The 21771-nt window shown below is 36.7% G+C and overlaps 1 protein-coding gene across 3 annotated transcripts in view; it reads right to left on the bottom strand.

Moving 5' to 3' along the window:
- Positions 1-12568: 12568 nt before the first annotated feature.
- Positions 12569-21771, bottom strand: part of gpm6ab (glycoprotein M6Ab) — a 103327-nt gene continuing 94124 nt past the window's right edge. For 2 of the 3 annotated variants that reach the window (XM_051703014.1, XM_051703013.1), the window contains exon 7: positions 12569-14755. In XM_051703014.1, coding sequence (XP_051558974.1) covers positions 14603-14755 — 153 coding nt within the window. In that variant the 3' untranslated portion in view covers positions 12569-14602. The other variant, XM_051703015.1, reaches the window with a different exon arrangement.

The raw sequence follows: 21771 nt of genomic DNA, 5'->3' as shown, positions 1-21771 counted from the left end.
GTAAGGTAAGATATTTTTTTATTACAGCATGCATTAAAGAACTCACACTGGGGGATCTGTCAGTACAGGAAAAACACACGAGAAAGGATTAATTATGCGGAACATAAAAGGAGATGTTAGGCAGAATGACAGCCTCAGTCACCATTCATGTACATTGTATTGAAAACAGATGCAATGAAAGTGAATGGTGACTAAGGTTAACAAACTGCCTAACATTTCCTTTTGTGTTCCACGAAAGAAATAAAGTCATTTGGGTTTACAACAGCATCAGACATTCATTTTTAGGTGAACTATTTAAAGATTACCTTTAAGGATTGCAGAGCACTGTCTTCAACAAAACCACCTTTTTTGTTTCCTGATTTTATAAATACAGTATCTGACGGCTCTGTAATCCATTTGTGAATAGAAATGGCCTTATTAAAGTTTAAGCTTGAGAGTCAGACCGACTCAAGGCCTCCAGGTGCCCATTGTTGAAGCTTCACCCCAGGGTTGTGGTGCAAGGCAGGCATCCTTATCCTTTGCTTTCCCCTTATGAAGAGAATGGCCCGTTTCCATCTGTGCCAGCCACATGGCAGGCAGTAAACTGCTGATATCCTGGCTCTTTAGGGAGGCACATGACCACACTGCTGGACTGTAACAGAAGAACTATCATCCTACTGAATATATCCTAAAAATCCTTGGGTATCAGTTCAAATATATGTTGACTACTACTATATGTTGACTAATACATGTTGTCTAATTAAGAAACAAGGTCTCTAATCCATGATTCGGTTTAAATCAGGCCTTTTGTGAAGTCCTTGAACTCCTACAGCTTGAAAAGCATGCTGGTTTTCTTTGTAGAATCTAAACAAGCCTATGCAGTGGTCTTCAACATTCTGTAAAACTGCATCAGACACTGATTGCCTATGAAAACACTTGAATTGGAAGACCAAGTTCTCCATAATCAAGAGGTACTGTTTGCAATCTCAGGTGCAACTGGAAGTGCTAATAAGGAAAGCAAACACTTATTTGTTCTGTTCGAAAGGAGTGATGTATAATGGGAGCTGCTGCTCACAGGTGATCTGTTGGTATGCAACACATGTCCTTTCATCTGGCTCAGCATATATATGGGTCTACCTCAATGGCCTGAGGGATGAATGCCCAATATAAACACTAATGAAGCAAAATGCCCAGAAGATCTGCAAAATTTTTTTTTTTTTACCTACCTATATCTTACACCACTGGTTCCCAACTCTGTTCCTGGAGGCCCCCCAACAATGCACATTTTGCATATCTCCCTTATCTGACACACGCAGTTCAGGTCTTGGAGTCTCTACCAGCGAGCTAATAAGTTGAATCAGGTGTGTTTGATTAGGGAGATATCCAAAATGTGTAGTTTTGGGGGGCCTCCAGAAATAGGGTTGGGAACCACTGCCTTACACTATGCTGTGTAGACACCTTCAATGGTCTGATTACTCTGTCCCTTCCAACACGTAATCATATCTGATTATTCATTGGACTAATGAAAGTACTCACATTTCCTATGCACCTACATATTGAGTTTCACAGACTCACACTTAAAACCTATGAGCTGCCTCCATATGAAGCCTTATAAGGTACCAAAGGTGCTTTCCTGACATGAAGGCTATTTCATTTTGGACATTTTCTGAATTATCGTAAATGAACACATTATGTTTCATTATACTTAAAAAGTTGTTAGCTTTTAGAACCCAACCCCACCCCTAGTATCAGCCTCAGACGGCACACCCACGGACCGCCCACAGGTTGTTCTCTAACCGTCTGATATAGCACACAAACCTGGAAAACGCTTTCTCGATCAACTCAGCATAAACTTGATTGTCTGCTTCGATGGAACTTCCATGAGCAGACACACACAGGACGTTTCATCAGTCCGCCTGGAAGTTCCGCGCTGATAGAATGAGCGCTTTTGAGAACGAAATAATCACAGAATCAAATCTTTTAAAGATATTCAGAGAATCTAATCTTTTAAAGATATTCAGAGTTCAGTTTTAGGCACGTAGCAGAAAGTGAAGCAGATATTCACAAGCAGAGCTGCATTTTCTCATTGTTTACCTAGTTATGTCTGTAAAATTCTCTATAATGAGGTTTTTTGTGCTGTACTTAGACTCTCTGCACATTTTCTTCTATTCTCCCGTTTTTCCTGTGCAATTGCTCATGGAGACTCGTGCACCATTTATAAATTATATAAATTACCCCCCCCCCCCCCATGTCTTTTACTTTGGTATGATACATCTCCGATAACCCTGCCCCAAAACACCCGTAATGACAAAACAGACTGTGATTGGTTGCTTAACATGTCAGTTAGATAGCTTTTCCTTTTTAAATAGGTGGTTCTTGACCAATTAAAGCTGCTATAGAACCCAGAATTATGCCGTAGTCATAGGTCTGGCTACACAAGACTACCCCACCCTTAACCTTAAAGACAATATAAACACGTCACAGGCAGGTACATGTAGTCACAATTATTTTATTTACATTAGACTATAATATAGATATATTTGAACACCTAACCCCACCCCTATGCCAAAACCAAACCAATTATCTAACAACAATATAACCAACCAACAGTATAATATGTAACATGTAGATGCAAGTACAGTCACAATCATTTATTCCAAAAAATTACAAAAAACACAATAAAAGTATTTCAAATGACTTATATTGCATTCAAAATCCTCACAAGTCACACAATAGTTGTGTGAGAAACAAAGTGAAACATTCAAACATTAGAATGTCACAGCAAGACATACGAAATCCAAAAGCATTTGACATCACTGGCATCAAAGCTGTGTTAACACTTGTTGAGGCAGCAATTTTAAATGTTTAAATGAGAGCGGGATTTGAGTGTTACGGTGGAGACGCCGATCGCTGCATGAAGGCTTACATTTGGATTTGTTCCTCACACAAAGCAATTACACATCTCAGGATCTGGAATACAGTGCACAAATAGCATGTATAATTTTTTTTATTACTTTTTGGTGCTTTTCTAATTTTTTGAACCGGAACTCAGACATTCTGAAAACTCATTTTATGCACACAAAACAAATCAATGATCAAATAAGCAATAAAATAATAAAGCAATGAGTAAATGATGACAGAATTTTTAGTTCGTTTCATTTTAAAATGTACCCTTGGGTAAAGTATTGAAATCCTCCACAATAAGTTGAATAACGACAAATAAAATAAGGACATGAGTCAAGGTGACGTTTTGGTGATGCAGGCAACGGACCTAGGAGGATTATTTGGTGGCGCAGGCAAAAACTCGCCATAGGGATGTGTGTTATGAGAGTGCACTGGCATACGTATATCCTTCACAGAGAAGGTATGCAATCTAAGAATGCACTGCGACAAGTTCAGTAAAAAAAATAATGTACAGTTGTGCTCAAAAGTTTGCATACCCTGGCAGAAATTGTGAAATTTTGGCATTGATTTTGAAAATATGACTGATCATCATCTTTTATTTAAGGATAGTGATCATATGAAGCCATTTATCATCAAATAGTTGTTTGGCTCCTTTTTAAATCATAATGATAACAGAAATCATCCAAATGGCCCTGATCAAAAGTCTGCATACCCTTGAATGTTTGGCCTTGTTACGGACACACAAGGTGACACACACAGGTTTAAATGGCAATAAAAGGTTAATTTCCCACACCTGTGGCTTTTAAAATTGCAATTAGTGTCTGTGTACATATAGTCAATGAGTTTGTTAGCTCTCACGTGGATGCACTGAGCAGGCTAGATACTGAGCCATGGGGAGCAGAAAAGAACTGTCAAAAGACATGCGTAACAAGGTAATGGAACTTTATAAAGATGGAAAAGGATATAAAAAGATATCCAAAGCCTTGAAAATGCCAGTCAGTACTGTTCAATCACTTATTAAGAAGTGAAAAATTCGGGGATCTCTTGATACCAAGCCAAGGTCAGGTAGACCAAGAAAGATTTCAGCCACATCTGCCAGAAGAATTGTTTGGGATACAAAGAAAAACCCACAGGTAACCTCAGGAGAAATACAGGCTGCTCTGGAAAAAGACGGTGTGGTTGTTTCAAGGAGCACAATACGAAGATACTTGAACAAAAATGAGCTGCATGGTCGAGTTGCCAGAAAGAAGCCTTTACTGCACCAATGCCACAAATGACAACACCTTGACACGCCTCACAGCTTCTGGCACACTGTAATTTGGAGTGACGAGACCAAAATAGAGCTTTATGGTCACAACCATAAGTGCTATGTTTGGAGAGGAGTCAACAAGGCCTATAGTGAAAAGAATACCATCCCCACTGTGAAGCATGGTGGTGGCTCACTGATGTTTTGGGAGGGTGCGAGCTCTAAAGGCACGGGGAATCTTGTGAAAATTTATGGCAAGATGAATGCAGCATGTTATCAGAAAATACTTGCAGACAGTTTGCATTCTTATGCATGAAAGCTGTACATGGGACGCTCTTGGACTTTCCAGTATGACAATGACCCTAAGCACAAGGCCAAGTTGGCCCTCCAGTGGTTACAGCAGATAAAAGGTGAAGGTTCTGGAGTGGCCATCACAGTCTCCTGACCTTAATATCATCAATCCACTCTGGGAAGATCTCAAACGTGCGGTTCATGCAAGACGACCAAAGACTTAGCATGACCTGAAGGCATTTTGCCAAGACGAATGGGCAGCTATACCACCTGCAAGAATTTGGGGCCTCATAGACAACTATTACAAAAGACTGCACGCTGTCATTGATGCTAAAGGGAGCAATACACAGTATTAAGAACTAAGAAGGGTATGAAGACTTTTCATTTTTTTCTTTGTTGCCATGTTTTGTTTTATGATTGTGCCATTCTGTTATAACCTACAGTTGAATATGAATCCCATAAGAAAAAATAGAAATGTGTTTTGCCTGCTCACTCATGTTTTCTTTAAAAATGGTACATATATTACCAATTCTCCAAGGGTATGCAAACTTTTGAGCACAACTGTAGATAAATGTTTATTTTAAATATAACAATGATTCATTCAGTGCTGAAAGTATGGATAAAAACCTGTTTAATATAATTTAAAAAAATATATTTTGCCCAATATTTGTGTGTGCTATGTAAATTTCCATACTCCGGTGTCATCTTAGCAACATGCTAACATCAAACTTCAAGATTTGCTAGCTACTTTATGTAGAGTATTCCAAATCAGTCACTAATGAGGTTCCATTTAAGTTAGGATCCTGCCTTAGAAGTGTAACATCTCTCTGAGTTAGACAGAGACTCACAATGTGGCTGGCATTCCACAGGTGGCATTTGTTTGCAGTCAGCAAACACTCCACTGTCAACAGTGTTACTAAATAAACAAAAATAACTTAAAAGAAGAGCAACAGAAATATGAAAAGCTTCCGTACCCCCCAGACATATGGTGTGCACAGTTTGCTATCACTATGTAGACTGAGTGCTCAACGGAAAAGGAAACAGTAAAGAGCGCGCTGCTCTTAAAGAGGCAGTACCCAATTCTACCTGTTACAGATGGTAGCTGCCTATCTAGTTTTTCTAACACGGCTTCAGTGTGTTGTACAGCCTATCTAATTGCTTCTCAGAGGGAAAACAGAGGAATGGTCAGGAATGGTGAAGTTGTGTTCTAATGGCATCAAAATTCTGACATGTTACGTGGCAAAGGATTGAGGGAGAGAGAGAGAGAGAGAGAGAGAGAGAGAGAGAGAGAGAGAGAGAGAGCACAGAGGAATTCAAGGACTGTTTAAAATGTGTTCTAATAAAAGTGTAAAATGATAGGCCCCAGTCTTTGCATTATACATCACACAGAAGAGGAAAAGAAAGCAAAAGGCAAGAGAGATACTGAAAGAAAGCGATGAGAGGTAAATGCTGGTAAATGTTGTAACATAATAACACCATTATGTTGCCAAAAAGCATTATTCTCCACTGACAGTTATTCAGAATAAGCCATGTATTTTGCATAAATAAAATGTTTGTGAGCTACATATAAATCACAATAATTTATTATATAATAGTATATGTTTAACTGTGCCCCCAAGCGTTGGACTCAAGTTGGCTAATCACATGCATTTGAAATGTAATTTCCCCCAACTGAAAAATGCATCCAAATGCATCCATGTAGTAAACGTTAGTGTTCAAAATTCATACATGTGATGGTTGAGTGCATAGTGTATAGTGTAAGTACACTGTGTAGTTCCTAGTTTAAGACAAAGCTAAGGACTCTATGTACTGCAGAAAAAGTGCTTCTTCTCTGACAGGTGAAGATTGTGACAAGATTGTGTTTCGCTCAACAGGGAGCATTAAAAAAGCTTTGGGCTCAAAAACAATTACAGACTGTAGACTGTAATCTCTCCCTTTTAATGATCGAAAACTCATCTCTTTCAGTTCTGCTCTGGCTCTTGTTGTCAAAATGGCTGTTGTAGAAGTGAAGACTATTGGGACACAAAGCACCAAATTTATTTCAGAGAGCAACCTCGAATGACATGTTCAGTCATGTTTATGACCCTCACACAATACATAACAAGCATCTTATGTGTTGCTATTTTTTTCTCTCTCTCTCTCTCTTAATTTTGTATATTACACTTTGGATTCCAGTGAAATGACACCGCTCAAGAAGTTGTGTGGATTCTTTTATGTAGGGTGACCATACGTCCTCTTTTTCTTGGACATGTCCTCTTTTTCTGACCTTAAAAAAGCATCCGGCCGGGATTTCTAAATTTGCGAAAATGTCCGGGATTCAGCTTTAGTTGCATTATGATGTGCATCTGGTCTAATACTTCAATGTGTGTGCAAGCATATTTGCATTGCTTTAACCCTTCTTTGTAAGTCTCGCCTTCTCGCACACCAATTGGTCGATTATAAGAGGCTTGCAGCAACTATTGGCAAAATTCCTGCCTGTCAGTCTCTCTGCGAATGCGCGAAGCGCTGTTGTGTTCGGCATCAAACAGTTGCTTGACAGTAGCAGCAAATGACAGCTCATGCTTTCGTCCAGGTTGAGATCAGTGGGAAGCAGAATGTATGACATGTAAAGCTGGCACTTATGTGTCAGTTGCTAATAAAGGTCCAAGTGATTTAGAAGCACACATTAGCTCTGCGAAGCATAAAGGGTCGGCAAAAGGTGAAAGTTCATCAGGTAAATTAACGGATTACTTTTTGCGACCAGGTAAATTTTTTATCACATTGCTTCATTTTCCATGGCCATTCAAAATAATAGTAATAGTAAATTAAGGTACACTCATGGCATCAAATATTTTATTTTAGTTCATGGACATTCAAAAGAATGTTGTAAATTTTTATTTATTTATATATATATTTATGTTATGCTAATAGAGTGTATTTTTCAGTGTATTAAAATTTGCATTCATAGTAACCCCATTTGTTGTTTTTTTTTGCGCTATCTGTGGGTGTATGCACACAAACTGTGGGGTGTATTGTGGTATTGTATTGTGTATGGTAAATGAAGTGATGCAAAGTACAATTAGCTATTTTCCAGAGAAAATATAGGTAATGTTTTATTTTTCAATTATTATTATTGTTGTTTATATTTACAATTGTATTTATTATCTAATTTATATTGGTATTTTCCCACCTGTGATTTTAAGTCACTGCAAAAGGGGCCAGTGGAAGAAGTTGGAGGAAAATGTTTGGATTTGGTATGATTTTTTTAATCCACTTCATTATTATGAATATATTTTCATATAGTTTGATGTGTAATTTGAATTAAGACATTTTTTTTGTTTACATTTTTTTATTTTGTTTTATTTCAATAAATAAATTTAAAAGAATTTAATCGAAATCGGCCAGTACAAGTGCGTGCCGATACAATCATTTTTAGTACTAGCCATGATTGTACGTCAGTAGATAAAAATGATTAATTCTTACATTCTCTTTAATTAAAATAATTACAATCCTGTCAAGAACCACATTTTCCATGCGTATAAAAAAAGTGAGTCACTGTCAAAAAAACAAACAAAAACAAAAAAACAAAACAAGACATATAAAGAGGTAAATCCATATTTCTATTCTTCTAATTCATTGCATACGGTCCATTTACACTACCAGCTTCTTATAAATGTGCTGTCTTTGTTTACATTGCTGGTGCTTGACAGGGAATAGACTATAAAGTAGAAAGCTGAAGGTGGAATAACCAGAGAACCCAAGAATTAAAATGCACTTGACCCAGCCCATTAGCGCTTTGGGCATGTAATTTCGCCAAACCCACTTGCGCCGAGACTTTATGAACTTCATGAACTTTATGAACTTCAACCAAAACTTCATGACCATGCCCACTGACTTCACCGTTATGACTTAAAGCATAGCGCTGCGCTTAGCGCTAGCACTCTTAAAATAGGGCCCGATAAGTCATTCACAAACCATTTAACTTACTGTATTTCTGAGTGAAACATGATGTTAAACTAGAAAACTTCAGGTTGGGATTGATTCATTGGATTGATTTGATGGTGAAAAGTGGTCTTTAAATGCCATAATGGAGCCAGACCTGAATGCGTGTTTGCTACTGTAAAATAATGCCTAAATACTGCAGCTATTTGACTATTGGTTAACATTATAGCCCGCGCGGCCTAAGTGTAGTCAAAAAAGAAGGAAAGTTATTTCAGAGGAAGAACAATTTATTTTATTTTATTTGAAAATTACGTTTTTGTTCTGTAATAACATGCATGAATGAATCACAATAAGTCAAGGGAGGTTCAACCTTGCTTAGTGCAAGCTCTGTGGCATCATGATTAATGAGGTTCTTTAGTTGCCAAAGACATTTATGATGGCTATCATACATTACTCATTGGATTCAGTGGTTCTGATATCCACATGCCATCTATTTGTACATGCTAATGAATCTGTCAAAACCTAATCACACAGGAATGGGGAGAGAGAGATGGAGAGTGCACATTAGTGAATTTGTTGAGGTTTTCTCTGCTAAAGATGGGTGAGAGCATTTAGACACGATTTATGTCACTGCACTGGACATTGAATACTGTAACATTCAAAGATTAACATCAGATCGAGGGATGCAAGCGTGTTTCCGGCTCTCTACTGATAACAGAATGTGGGAGGTTAGATAAAGGCTCATCTACTGGCTAAGATCCTTTAATATTTACCCACATTCAGGGATGCATGAGCTATTTGAAAAGTGAGAGTGGAGGGGAGGGTGATACACTTTCACAAATCACTTTGGTCTTACAGTATCTGATTTGCTGAAAGTAGAGGTTTGTAATTAATAGGCACTTTATGCCTGCATGTTGATAAAGTATCTGTTTGTCATGTGCTTGGTCTTAAAGTTGTTGTTTTAATTATTTATTTAATTTCTAGAAGTTATAATGGTTGCTTTGTCCCTGCTCACGATTATACTCCCATGGATTTTCCCAATGATGGTATTCTCATATTGGTGCAAAATTAGATTTCATGCCTCACAAATTGGGTGCTGGGGAATTTGGTTCAGAAAGTCGATCACCAATATGATAATAATGGTGGACTGTGTAAGGCCCTGCAGCTGAGACCCAAAAGCCTCCATTATGTTTTTATGAGTTTTTCATCATGTTTTCATTGAGTTGAATGTCAACTGGTATGCATTATACACTCTCAGAAAAAGAAAAGTACTGTCTAATGTACAAGGGTGTCGTGGGTTCCTCTGGTAACAAACAAACTTAACTTTTGTCTCCTTTAGGGTACAAATATGTACCCAAAATTACGAAGCATTTGGCAGATGTCACTGACAGAACATGACATGCACAGCACAGTGCACAGGTAAGTATTTCCACATTTGAAATGCAAGTACCATTGCTTGTTCTGGAAAGCTTCATGTTATAATAGAATAATATAGTATTGAATAATATACAACCCTAATTCTGAAAAAGTTGGGACAGTATGAATAAATGCTAATAAAAACAAAAAGGAGTGATTTGTAAATTATATTCACCCTTTGCTATATTGAACGCACTACAACTAAACATTATATGATGTTTTATCTTGTGAATTTCTTGTTGACTAACAAAGGTTTACTAAAGTAATCCCAAGCCTATGTTCATGATATCCATTACAGATGAATGATGTTTTTTAAGACAGTGACATCTGAGGGATCAGAGATCATGCGCATTCAGAAGTGGTTTTCATCTTGCCCTTTACACACCGAGATTTGACCAGATTCCTTGAATCTTTTAACTATATTGTGCACTGTAGAGGGTGAAATGCCCAAAAACCCTTCCAATTTGTCTTTGGGGAACATTGTTCTCAAAGTGCTGGATTATTTGCTGAAGCATCTGTTGGCAGATTGACAAGTCTCGAATGATCCTTGCTCTTGGAGGACTAGACTGTTTTTGGAGGCTCCTTATATAATATGACATGATTGTCTCGCCTGTTTAACATCTCCTGTTTCACATCGCCTTGTTATTTTAACTTGTCAAATTGTTATTAGTCTTCAATTGCCCGTCTCAACTTTGTGTGTTGCAATCATTTGAACTGAAATTACTGTACATAAATAAAAATAAAAAAACAACAATTAAATTCACAAGGTAAAACATCATGTTTAGTTGTAGTGCTTTCAATACAGCAAAGGGTGAATATAACTTACAAATCACTCCTTTTTGTTTTTATTAGAATTTTTCATACTGTCCCAACGTTTTCAGAATTGGGGTTGTAGAATATAGTTGATCTAAAACAGGTTGTAGCACCTCGGTCATAGACCAAGCACAACCAGAAAATGTCTGAAATGTGACATGTACTGAACATCATGTCACAATATACATTTTTAGAGTTTCACCACCACCTTCTGGTGAGCAATGGCACTGCAGGGTGCAGGTTGTTGATGCTTTGAAAAGGAAATGTGAACTGTCAATTTTTCAGTGTTGTAAAGATTATATTTAATAAGAACCTTAGCCTCTATTTCCACTAATTATATATTTAAATGTATTCAATAACCTGAATTATGACAAATAACTCAAAACAGAAATAAAACTGAAGTACTGTAAATGAAGGATATTCTAGAACTATTTTCTTTGTTAGTGATACTTAAAAAACATTTATATGAACTATTACAATTTTTGTTTTATTTTCTATTGTGTGTGTGTGCGCGCGCGCATGTTTATACTACATTGTGGGGACCAAATGTCCCCACAAGAATAGTAAAACCTGAGATCACCTAAATTGTGGGGCCCAGCCAGCGGTCCCCATGAGGGAAATGGCTTATTAAACATACTAAACAATGTTTTGTTTTTATGTAAAAATGCAAAAAGGTTTCTGTGAGGGTAAGGTTTAGGGGTAGGGTTAGGGGATAGAAATTGTCGTTAGGGCTGTATAAAATCCATAAAATTTATGGAAGTCTACGGAGAGTCCCCACAATGATATAAAACAAGTTTGTGTGTGTGTGTGTGTGTCATAATCGTGCAGACCTAATGCGTGGTGAAGAACATTAGCACATGGAGAAGTGCTTACTCTATGGATCTTTCAGTCCCACCTTAGGTGCACTGGCTGTTCTCGCAGTTTATAATAAAACAGGTTCGTGTATTTACATTATGTAGCTTATTATAAATTATAGCCTATAATTTAAATGGAATATGGAAATGAATTGAAATATGCGACTGCCAGAAGATGGGCTCCCCTAGGAGTCTGCTTCCTTCCTAATTTTTTTTTCCTCATCCTATCTATACATTTTAGGTCGTTTTTTTTCTTGCCATGATTGTCTTTGGCTAACTCACTTGGAGTATTAAAGAATTATTTATTGTAAAGCTGCCTTGAAACAATACATATGACATAAACACTACATAATTTAAACTGAAGATAAACAATATGTTCTAAAGGTTTTAGTCCTTATGATTACTAATTACATCTTAGTAATAATTGGGGTGGCCACCTTTATTTATTTATTTATTTATTTATTTGACCAATGAAATTCCATGACCTTTTCAGTCAATTGTGATGTACTGGATACAAACTTTTGAAAATCATTTTGATTGAGACTGATTCAATAATAAATCATCAGACCGATTTGTGAACCATTTTGACCAATTCATTGAAAAGAACTGACTCAAAGGAATGATTCACTCATAAAGATATCACTATGGCTTTCAAGCAAGTTTACAGTAACACTATACAAGAACAATATCTAGCTGATTAAATATTTTAGAGCAGAAGAAAACTATAAAATGTATATTCTTTATAAACATTTCCATGACTTATCCAGGCCTGGAAAACTCACTGATATTTCCATGTTGTCTATGACTGTGAGAATCCAGAGAAAAGACAATATACTGTAGGTTGGGACAGAATTCACCTGGCTGTTGTCATGCTTGCAGACAGTATTGGGTGTTCCCTGTAAACATGCTGAAGGTCACATTACAGCATTTCCTTGTGTTGTCTTTAGAGATTACTTACAATTATGAGAAATACCATTGCTATCATTACAGTTCCTTGGAATACAAATTTTGTAAATATTCATAATGTTTTGAACAATGGATCATTTTGAACTATCAAGATCAGCAGGCCCTGTAAAAGGTCACTTTGATGACTTCACAATGAAGAATTTTTATTAAATAAAAACATGAACAATAAAACAGCATATTATTAACAAGTACACAAGTGTCTTTATTTACGCAAGCAAGTTTTTCCTACAGTTCAAAAAACAAAGAAAAAAAGCCACTGTCAAACTGTTGGCACATTTATGTACAAAACCCAGTTAATTTTAATGCCTGCTACAAATCATTCTCAGTGAAAGTGCAAAAAACTAGTACTTGGATAAAGCTGAAAGCAATATCAGGGTAATACTGAATACGCAACACCATAACAAGCATAGGTTTAAGACATGGTTTTGAAAATCATCACGAACTAGAAAAGACAAAACTCAAACACTACAACCTAATAAGATATTTAGCTTAATATTGTTAGCGTAGCAACTGTAATACTGCACATTTAGAAAAAAATATAGTTGACCCCAGCAAGACAGTCACAAGTGTAAAAATTAAAATCAAAATAAAGGATCTAACTTTTTGAGTTAGTTAAAAATATTACCATTAGATGCATAACCATGCCACAAATAACAACTAGATTTACGTTTTTTACCTAATACAAGTTTCTTGTGTGTTTTAAAAAAGCTGCATGACTAGTAAGAGTATAGGGACTCAGCGCTGGTTCCAAATGCACTTTCACCAAACAACTCACAATGGTCCAGAAGTGCACAAAAACTAGCTTGTTTTTTTTTTATTTTTGTTTTTTCGAGACAGACAAAAGCACTATTGTCAGAAAACAAATTATGAGACACTTTACTGCAAAACTAGGGCAACTGAAATAGGCAAGACAGAGCCAAAATGCTGAGTTTGGTCCATAAAGAAGAAGAATATACTGTATGGCCACACATTTTCCATTTAGATTTAGATTTCTCCGATATGAACAACGTTCTCATAATTACCAAATATCACCTAACACTGACTGCTGAGATGTGTCTTCGAAACTGACATGACATGTGTATACATTTATATAGAGAGATATATACAGTTCAGAGAAATGATAAAAGGAACTTGTTTTGTCTGATTTCTTGCATTTAAAAAGTTAAAGCTAAAACTAAGCAATAAAACACCTGAAAATGTTATTTGCATGTGAGAGTATGGCTTGCAATGGATGAGAGAAACCAAATATCCACAGAGTCTCCCAAGGCAAATCCTACGTGACCGGTCCAGTCGATTTAAGACAATCTTCTACGGTCCTTTCTTTCTTTCTAAAACCTTTTCATTCAGCAGCCATTTCTGTCAAAGCTTAACAAAAGGTTACTAAGCACAGGTGTCACACCTTCCTTTAATACTGAGCACAGCTAGCATATACAGTTAGGCCAAGCTACAGTATAGCAGTAAAAGTCACTTTAAGGTACTTTTGAAAATCCCTGGCACTCCAAAACTGAATTAGTTGGAAAAGAATCTGTACATGTTTGTGCTGTTGCTGCTCTAAGTGTGGCAGCCTGAGCGATTAACCTGTAAATCATAAGTTACAAGTTTGGTCACATTTTGGTTTTAAGAAAAGAAAAATCTGTGAATCTAAATCATGACTAGCCATTTAGGGTGAGCTTGAAAAATGTAATTCTTTGTTGTGTAATACAAAAATGTGAAAAGTGTGCTGGAATCCCTTTGGCTAAACCCCAAAAACCCTTACAAGATCAATACCCAATAAGACTTAAAAGTATGTGGTACAAAAGAGAAGTCACTCAACTTTGTGTGTTAACAAGGTGTACTGTCTCAGACACAAAAACGGAAGGTAAAGGAGAAATGAAATCAGACACTGGAACAAGGACGATAAAACTAAATCTAAACCCTGGAAATGTATGGGTAGTCAGAGACGTTGCCAATGAGACGATAAGTGCACCCCTTGACCAACATTCTGGGTCACACCCGTACGTAGTAAGTGATACATTTATTTACTACCCCATCCCATCCCATCCCATCCCAACCACCCAGCTATATTTTACTCCTGGTAACCATGGAAATTAGACTTAGTTCAGTTTAGTTTATACGTGTGTCTTCAGGGAGGGGAAGGGCATGCTTGTGTGTATGTATGTGTGTGTGTGTATACATATTTCTATGTGTATGTGTGTGTGCATGACAGTATGCTTTATGTGTATGCATTCAGACGCTCTTTAGAGCGAGTAGAGTGGATATCATGAAGCTCCTGCTCCTCCTTGGACTTGATGTCCTCGTATTTCTGCATCCGACAGGCATCCTTCATGTAAGCCCAGTTAGCCGACAGCACCATCAGGTAATGCACCTACAATGGTTAGAGGGGAGGGTTGGTGTTAGTGTTGTGAACCATCTTTACCCAAACAGAGGTAAAAGGATTACTCTGGAGAAGACCGGGAGGGCATTTAGTCATAAGAAGCACCCCAGCTTAGACTGGAATCAGTTATTTCCCCTGTCGGTCAATGTGGCGAACGGCTCCAGTTGAGTAAGCCTGGTTAGTTTATTCGTTAACGCATGTTATTGTTTGTAACTGGAGAGTTACTTTGGTTGTAAGTAGCTGATTATGAAGGAGAGGAACTGACAAAAATATTTTAAATGGGAAGAGTCTGGGTGTCATTTTAATCAAGCCAATTAGGGGACGCCATTATGAAAGTGCATCAACCACAAGCGCTTGTTGTGGGTGATGGTGGTAGGCCCCAGGCGAATGGAGAGTGTGTGTCGGGAGGTGGGGAGGGCCGCCTCAGACTGGAGCTGGCTTCAGAAGCGTGTGCAGTACCTTCCTGAGTTCTTAGACGTCAGAGTGACGTGGTTACGGATGAGGACAGATACGGCCATCACCTATCACAGTAGCCATATAAATGAACAAACAGCAAACAAGAGAAAGGAAGACAGTTACTGTACTTGCTGCACCTTTACAACTCTAAATGCTGAATGTATCAGGCCATCCAGGAAAGTTGCATCTGTAAGCTTTAGTTATTCAGAAGAAGAAAAATGCTTAAATGAAAACAACATTTAAGTTTTGTGGCTTTCAGTTCATGTTGATTAGCTTTGAAGCCATCTATATGCTAGTGACCTTCTAAAAGTTAACAAGATTAACCTTTAGTTGATTTACATTAAAAATGTAAAGGGTTTCCAGGAAAAGGGACCAAAAATATTTATGGCTACACAGAGTTTTGTCCAATCAAATTCTCTCTAGAATGAGAATGTCCCTGCCCCTAATACAACCTGCAACCGACAAGCAAGTTGCAAATCATGGCTCATGGCTGGAACATAAATAAAGCCTTTAAAGCACAACAGTGCCTGCCCACTTTTTCAGCTGTCTGGGTTCCAGAAGTATTTTTCCCATGCATTTCTTCCATAGACCTTTCATAAAATCATCCATTAAAGGAATATTAAAGTTCAATACAAGTTAAGCTCAGTCGACAGCATTTGTGGTATAATGTTGATTACCACAAAAATTAATGTAGACTCATCCCTCCTTTTCTTAAAATAAATTGATGTCACACTTACAATGGAAGTGAATGCGGCCAATTTTTGGAGGATTTAAAAGCAGAAATGTGAAGCTTATTTTATTAAAGCACTTACATTAATTACGCTATTAAAAATCAAGTGTATTATTAGAGCTGTAAAGTTGTTTAAAACATTTTTATGGTCGTTTCAGGGTTTACTACATACCGTCGCCATAGCAATGAAGCTGCAAAATTGTATTCACCTTATTCAGACCCTCCCCTTTTCTGCGCTCCACTCTGCCTCATTTTGTCATCTAACTTCCTGTTTATATTGAAGCTACCGAGAAGAGCTTCATCAAAATGGATTACGTGTGGGAGCACAGAAAGTATTTTTCACCAAGGCTTGATGGAGTGAGTCTACAGCACCCCTTCACTACATGAAAATGCTCATGAGGTGTTTTGCTGTCACTCTAAAAGTTCGTTTTTTCCCAAACTAGTTGAGGTAAATTGGACCTGGCAGTTCACATTCAGACAGCTATGACACTGCACTTTTTATGTACAAGCATTTAATTGTTATATGTGTAATTGTGCTTAATTTTTAGGTTTCAACTTGTTAATAAGTTGTGTTAAAATGTGTAGTTGACATTAAATTTCCAACAGTGACAGCTCGTATTATTACACATGCAAGTTCATAACATTAAAGAAAATTAAAATTGTACTTTTTAAAATTAATTTGTCTCCCTACATTTTTAAGAGGCTTAAATGTGATTAAAATATTTGTAAACACAATATAAAATAAAACTTACACTTTTGTGTGTGTGTATGTGGATAAATATAGCAGCACCCCTTCCCTGTCCCGGTTTAACACTCATAAAATCTACTCGATGGGTGAATGATGGGTGAGGTGTCATACAGAGATATTTTTAATGACTTTGTGTTGTCTCTTGGACTTTCATGAGCACAGAAGAATATCAGTATCCACAGTGTGAAGGTAGGATCTTGTGTATTTATGAATGAAGCACTCTTGTTTTAAAATCTCCCCGCTCTGCTTCCAGTTGTTATGACATTCCCTGAACACTTTAAAATACTCATGATAGCTTTTGACAACTCTTTAACCTGTAAATCTACTTATACTTTGACATCAAGACTATAGATATCTATATAGCAACCGCTAAACCGAAAGATCAAAGACAAAATTTCCAAGATGGCTGTGTGCTACTTTCTCTGGCACACAAGGTGAATATAACTTTACACAGAAAAGGTTAGAAACCGATTTGATCATACTAAAATCATGTTAACATGGATACTGTTTGCGTCTTGTGGCTATACTTTTGAAACAGTGAGTGTTTTAACGTTTACAGATTGGCCCCCATTCACTTCCACTGTAATTGTTCACTGTAAACCATATTTTTGCTTTTTTTTTTTAAGAAAAGGAGGGACGAGTCTAAATTAATTTCTGTAGTAATCAACATTATGCCACAAATGTTATCGATTGGGCATCACTTGTATTGAACCGGGAATATTCCTTTAAAGGGTTGTTATGCATGAACCAAACCAACCAGCTCCAAGGTGAGTTGCAAAATTACAGACTTTGTTTTAAGGCAAAAAATTATTTGAAAATCCGACAAAAAGACAAAGGTACAAATCTGTGTATTGCACTCAAAAAAAATAAAAAAAAAAAATAATAATTTTTGGAGGCTGTTCACTTTATTTAAACAATTAATTTTGATTTAACACCATTGTATCTGGTTTCTTGTTCAAACACGATTGCATCATGTTAAACTGACTCTTGACTCTTTAGCTTAACTCGATGTGTTCATTTTGAAAGAGCTAGTTTCAATCAAGCTTGTTCAAAAAGGGCAGCAGGAACTAAACAACTGAGACACAGCAGTCATCACATTTACATTTATGCATTTGGCAGATGCTTTATACGAAGCAACTTACAGTGCCCTTATTACAGGGACAATCCCCCTGGAGCAACCTGGAGTTAAGTGCCTTGCTCAAGGACACAATGGTGGTGGCTGTGGGGATTGAACCAACAACCTTTTTGCTTACTAGTTCAGTGCTTTAGTCCACTACACCACCACCACTCTATAGCAAGTGTTTCCATTTGAAGAGATAAATCTGATGTTGAGTAATTCAATTGGCATTTATTATACTAAGTTTGTTAACTATTTTGTTTTGACAGGAGCACTGCAGGATCATTAGAGTTCATTTGACTTAAGAATAATATACATACTTTATTTAAATGGTTTTCCATGACTCCTTATAACTTATAACCAGATTGCCTCCTTTAATAAGTACAAACAACAGTTATTGTTGTTTTTTTAATTCTGTTGTTTGTCTTGCATTGCCTTATATTGTCAAAATACAATGGCAATTAAAAAGGATTTGGCCTGAATGAACAAAATGAAATTATTGAAAGAAAAGAAGAATCAATTAACATTTTTATGTGATGTGCAAAGCAAAACAAGTGCATAAAAACGTTAAAATATTGAGTTGGAACAGACACCTTATTGCCGTGCTTATTAATTTGAACATAATATCTACTTATTTATTGAACCATATGCGAAAAAATTGTATTTAAGGTTTACATGCATGTAGCTTCTAATTAGAAGACTTTTATTTTGGGTAAGGAATATACTTCTGTTCAAACACATGCTTATGATCGGATGCTGTCTCTGAGTGTGCACTTTTCCTCCATCAAAATGTTTGCTGCTGTTCAAGTGGATTCAGAAGTAAGTCATTTCAAGTTCAATCATAACTTCAGTTATTATTTTTGTAATACGGGAACTACACAAATATTAAATTTAGATGTATTTACATAAATATCCCAAACAGTACTTAATGTTGGAAGGAGACATACAGTAAGTAGCTGGTTCAGGTAACTGATTTAACCTATTAGTTTAACTTCAGTTTAATTATGATATTTTAGGATATGTAGAATACAAAATGAACAGCGACAGTTATCTAAAGAGTGTTTTGTCCGTCTACAGGATATTAATTTAAATAAAGCATAATTTTGTTACAGTCATACAACCAACTTCAAAGTGTTCATCTAGGTGTCAGCAATAATGCACACCTTTTATATTTTTATTATATATATATTATATATATATATATATATATATATACACACACACATACACACACACACCAAAATCAATATTAAGGGAAAATAAAGTAGATTTGGCCAAGCTGCTCTGCTACTTGAGCCAAATGGCTAAGCTACTGTCAAGCTACTGAAAAAAGTAGTTAAGCCAGTAACTAGCTACTCCCCAAAACTGAGAAACTCTACATTCTCAAATATATGTGATATTTACCAGAACTTCTGTCTGTTTGAAGCATCTGTCCTCGAACACCTTTCCTGTCCTCTGTCCAAACAGTTTGCAGCCATATTGCTAATTTTTCATTAGGTGGATGAGAGTTGAAAATGTGGACTGCTAGGCTGGACCACTTTTCCTTTCCTTTACCTACGTCATGTCTAACAAATGCCTTAACTTTTTGATTTCTGCCACCAGCCTTTGCCCAAAGGTCCTTTCCTCTTTTACGTTTCCCTTTTTTAAATCTGGCCATGATGCCTCCTGCAGTCTCCTAACAGCATGCAACTCTTAATTGACTCTTCGCTAAGCCCCTCCCCCCTTGGAAGAGTTCCAAGAGTGTAGAACTCCCCATTGCTATTGAGCTTTAAATTATGGTATATTTTGTGTATGAGCCTATACAGTAGGGATACACATAGCAATGTTTACATATGATTTGACAGTTTATTTTAATAGATATGAAAAATCTAAAAGGTGTGCATTATTGCTGACACCTAGATGAACACTTTGGAGTTGGTTTTGTGACTGTAGGTGATATGCTTCAAATGCTATTGAAGTTAGAAATGTGTACACCAATGTCGTATGTAACTTTAGAGACGGTCCCTAAATTTGCGACTATTTCTGAATATCGAACATCCAAAGTCAAGCATCCTTTATGGCAGTACTAGACTTTCTTATCTCTCTGTTTCAGGTGTTTGCTGAGTAGTGCTTTACAAACCAGAATTTACCAAACACATGTATGCAGAACTTGATCGGCACAGTCTTTGCTGATGACTTTATATCTCGTCAGAAGGCATTGGAGTCGGGAAAGACTTCTGGTGAATTTGCTGAGATTCTCTTGATTCGTTAATTAAAGGTATTATGGTCTTAGCTGTTTAATATTGTTCTCTGGTTCAACCTTGATTTTACACAGAGTAATTTGAGCCTGTCCCAAACTTAAAGGGATAGTTCACTCAAAAATAAAACCTCTCTCATTTACCGACCCTCATGTCATCCCAGATGTGTATGAATTTTCTCCTGTACACAAGATTTTTAGAAGAATAAATCAGCTCTGTTGGTCCATACAATGCAAGTGAAAGGATACCAAAATTTTAAAACTCCAAAAATCCCATAAAGGCAGCATTAAAGTAATCCATAACACTCCAGTGGTTTAATCCATGTCTTCAGAAGCGATATGATGGGTTTGGGTGAGAAACAGATCAATATTTAAGTCCTTTTTTTTAACTATCACTTCATAAGATATATATTTAACCACAGGAGCTGTATACCATTAAGTGTACAGTACTCTCAGGTTCATATAACACATTTTACCATGTTATAATTAATTTATAATTATAATTTTATTTATCACACATTATACATTTGCACATATACAGTGAAATTCTTTTTTTTCACATATCCCAGCTAAGCTGGGGTCAGAGTGCAGGGTCAGCCATGATACAGTGCCCCTGGAGCAGAGAGGGTCAAGGGCCTTGCTCAAGGGCCCAACAGTGGCATCTTGGCGGTGCTGGGGCTTGAACCCCTGACTTTCTGATCAGTAACCCAGAGCCTTAACCGCTGAGCCACCACTGCCCTGAAATCCCAGCCACAAAATTCTGCAGATTTTACCAATAAATCTGCTTGGAAAGAGCCACAAATGTTTACAGATTCCGTCTGGGCATAAGCTTTCCTGTTCAGACTACTGTGGTAAGGTTACAAAAGCTATGAATTTGGGTTGAGAACTGAAGGGTTTTCGATCATTCACAATGTTTAGGCTGAATAACCCATTTAACATATTCAACATTTAACACTAGATTAAAAAAGTACTTTCAGGATCAACATAGTGTCCACACAAGCCGAACCACTGTGCTTTATGCACTTCCTGTGCTGCTGAGAGAAGACACCTCAAGATTCTTCAAAACATGCAGGGTAAATTACTTTATTCACACATTTCTAAATCATTTAACCATTTTTGAAACTTAAAGGAATACCTCACCCACAAATGAAAATTCTTTCATTATTTACTTACCCTCATGCCATCCCAGATGTGTATGACTTTCATCTGCAGATCACAAACAAATATATATATAAGAGTATTTCAGCTCTGTAAGGCCATACAATGCAAGTGAATGGGTGTCAGAACTTTGAAGATCCAAAAGTAGTTAAAAAAAGCATAAAGGTAATCCATTTGACTCCAGTTGTTAAATCCATGTCTTCTGAATTTTATAATTAGTGTGGGTAAGAAACCGATCAATATTTAGGTCCTTTATTACTATAAATCTCCGCTTTCACGTTTACGTCTGAAAGCCTGTTTAGTTTCAATTTCACATCTGAAAGTGAAAGTGGAGATTTATAATAAAAAAGGACTTAAATATTGATCTGTTATTGTTTCTGAAGATATGGATTTAACCACTAGAGTCTTATGGATTACTTTTATTCTGCCTTTTAGTGCTTTTTGGAGCTTCAAAGTTCTGGTCACCATTCACTTGCACTGTATGGACCTACAGAGCTGAGATATTTTTCTTAAATCTTTATTTGTGATTTGCAGACGAAAGTAAGTCATAAACATCTGGGAT

Source organism: Myxocyprinus asiaticus, chromosome 7 (genome assembly GCF_019703515.2).
Source record: "Myxocyprinus asiaticus isolate MX2 ecotype Aquarium Trade chromosome 7, UBuf_Myxa_2, whole genome shotgun sequence".
Lineage (NCBI taxonomy): Eukaryota > Metazoa > Chordata > Actinopteri > Cypriniformes > Catostomidae > Myxocyprinus > Myxocyprinus asiaticus.
Note: the sequence above shows the minus strand (reverse complement) of the source record. Positions and strands in the feature narration are given on the sequence as shown.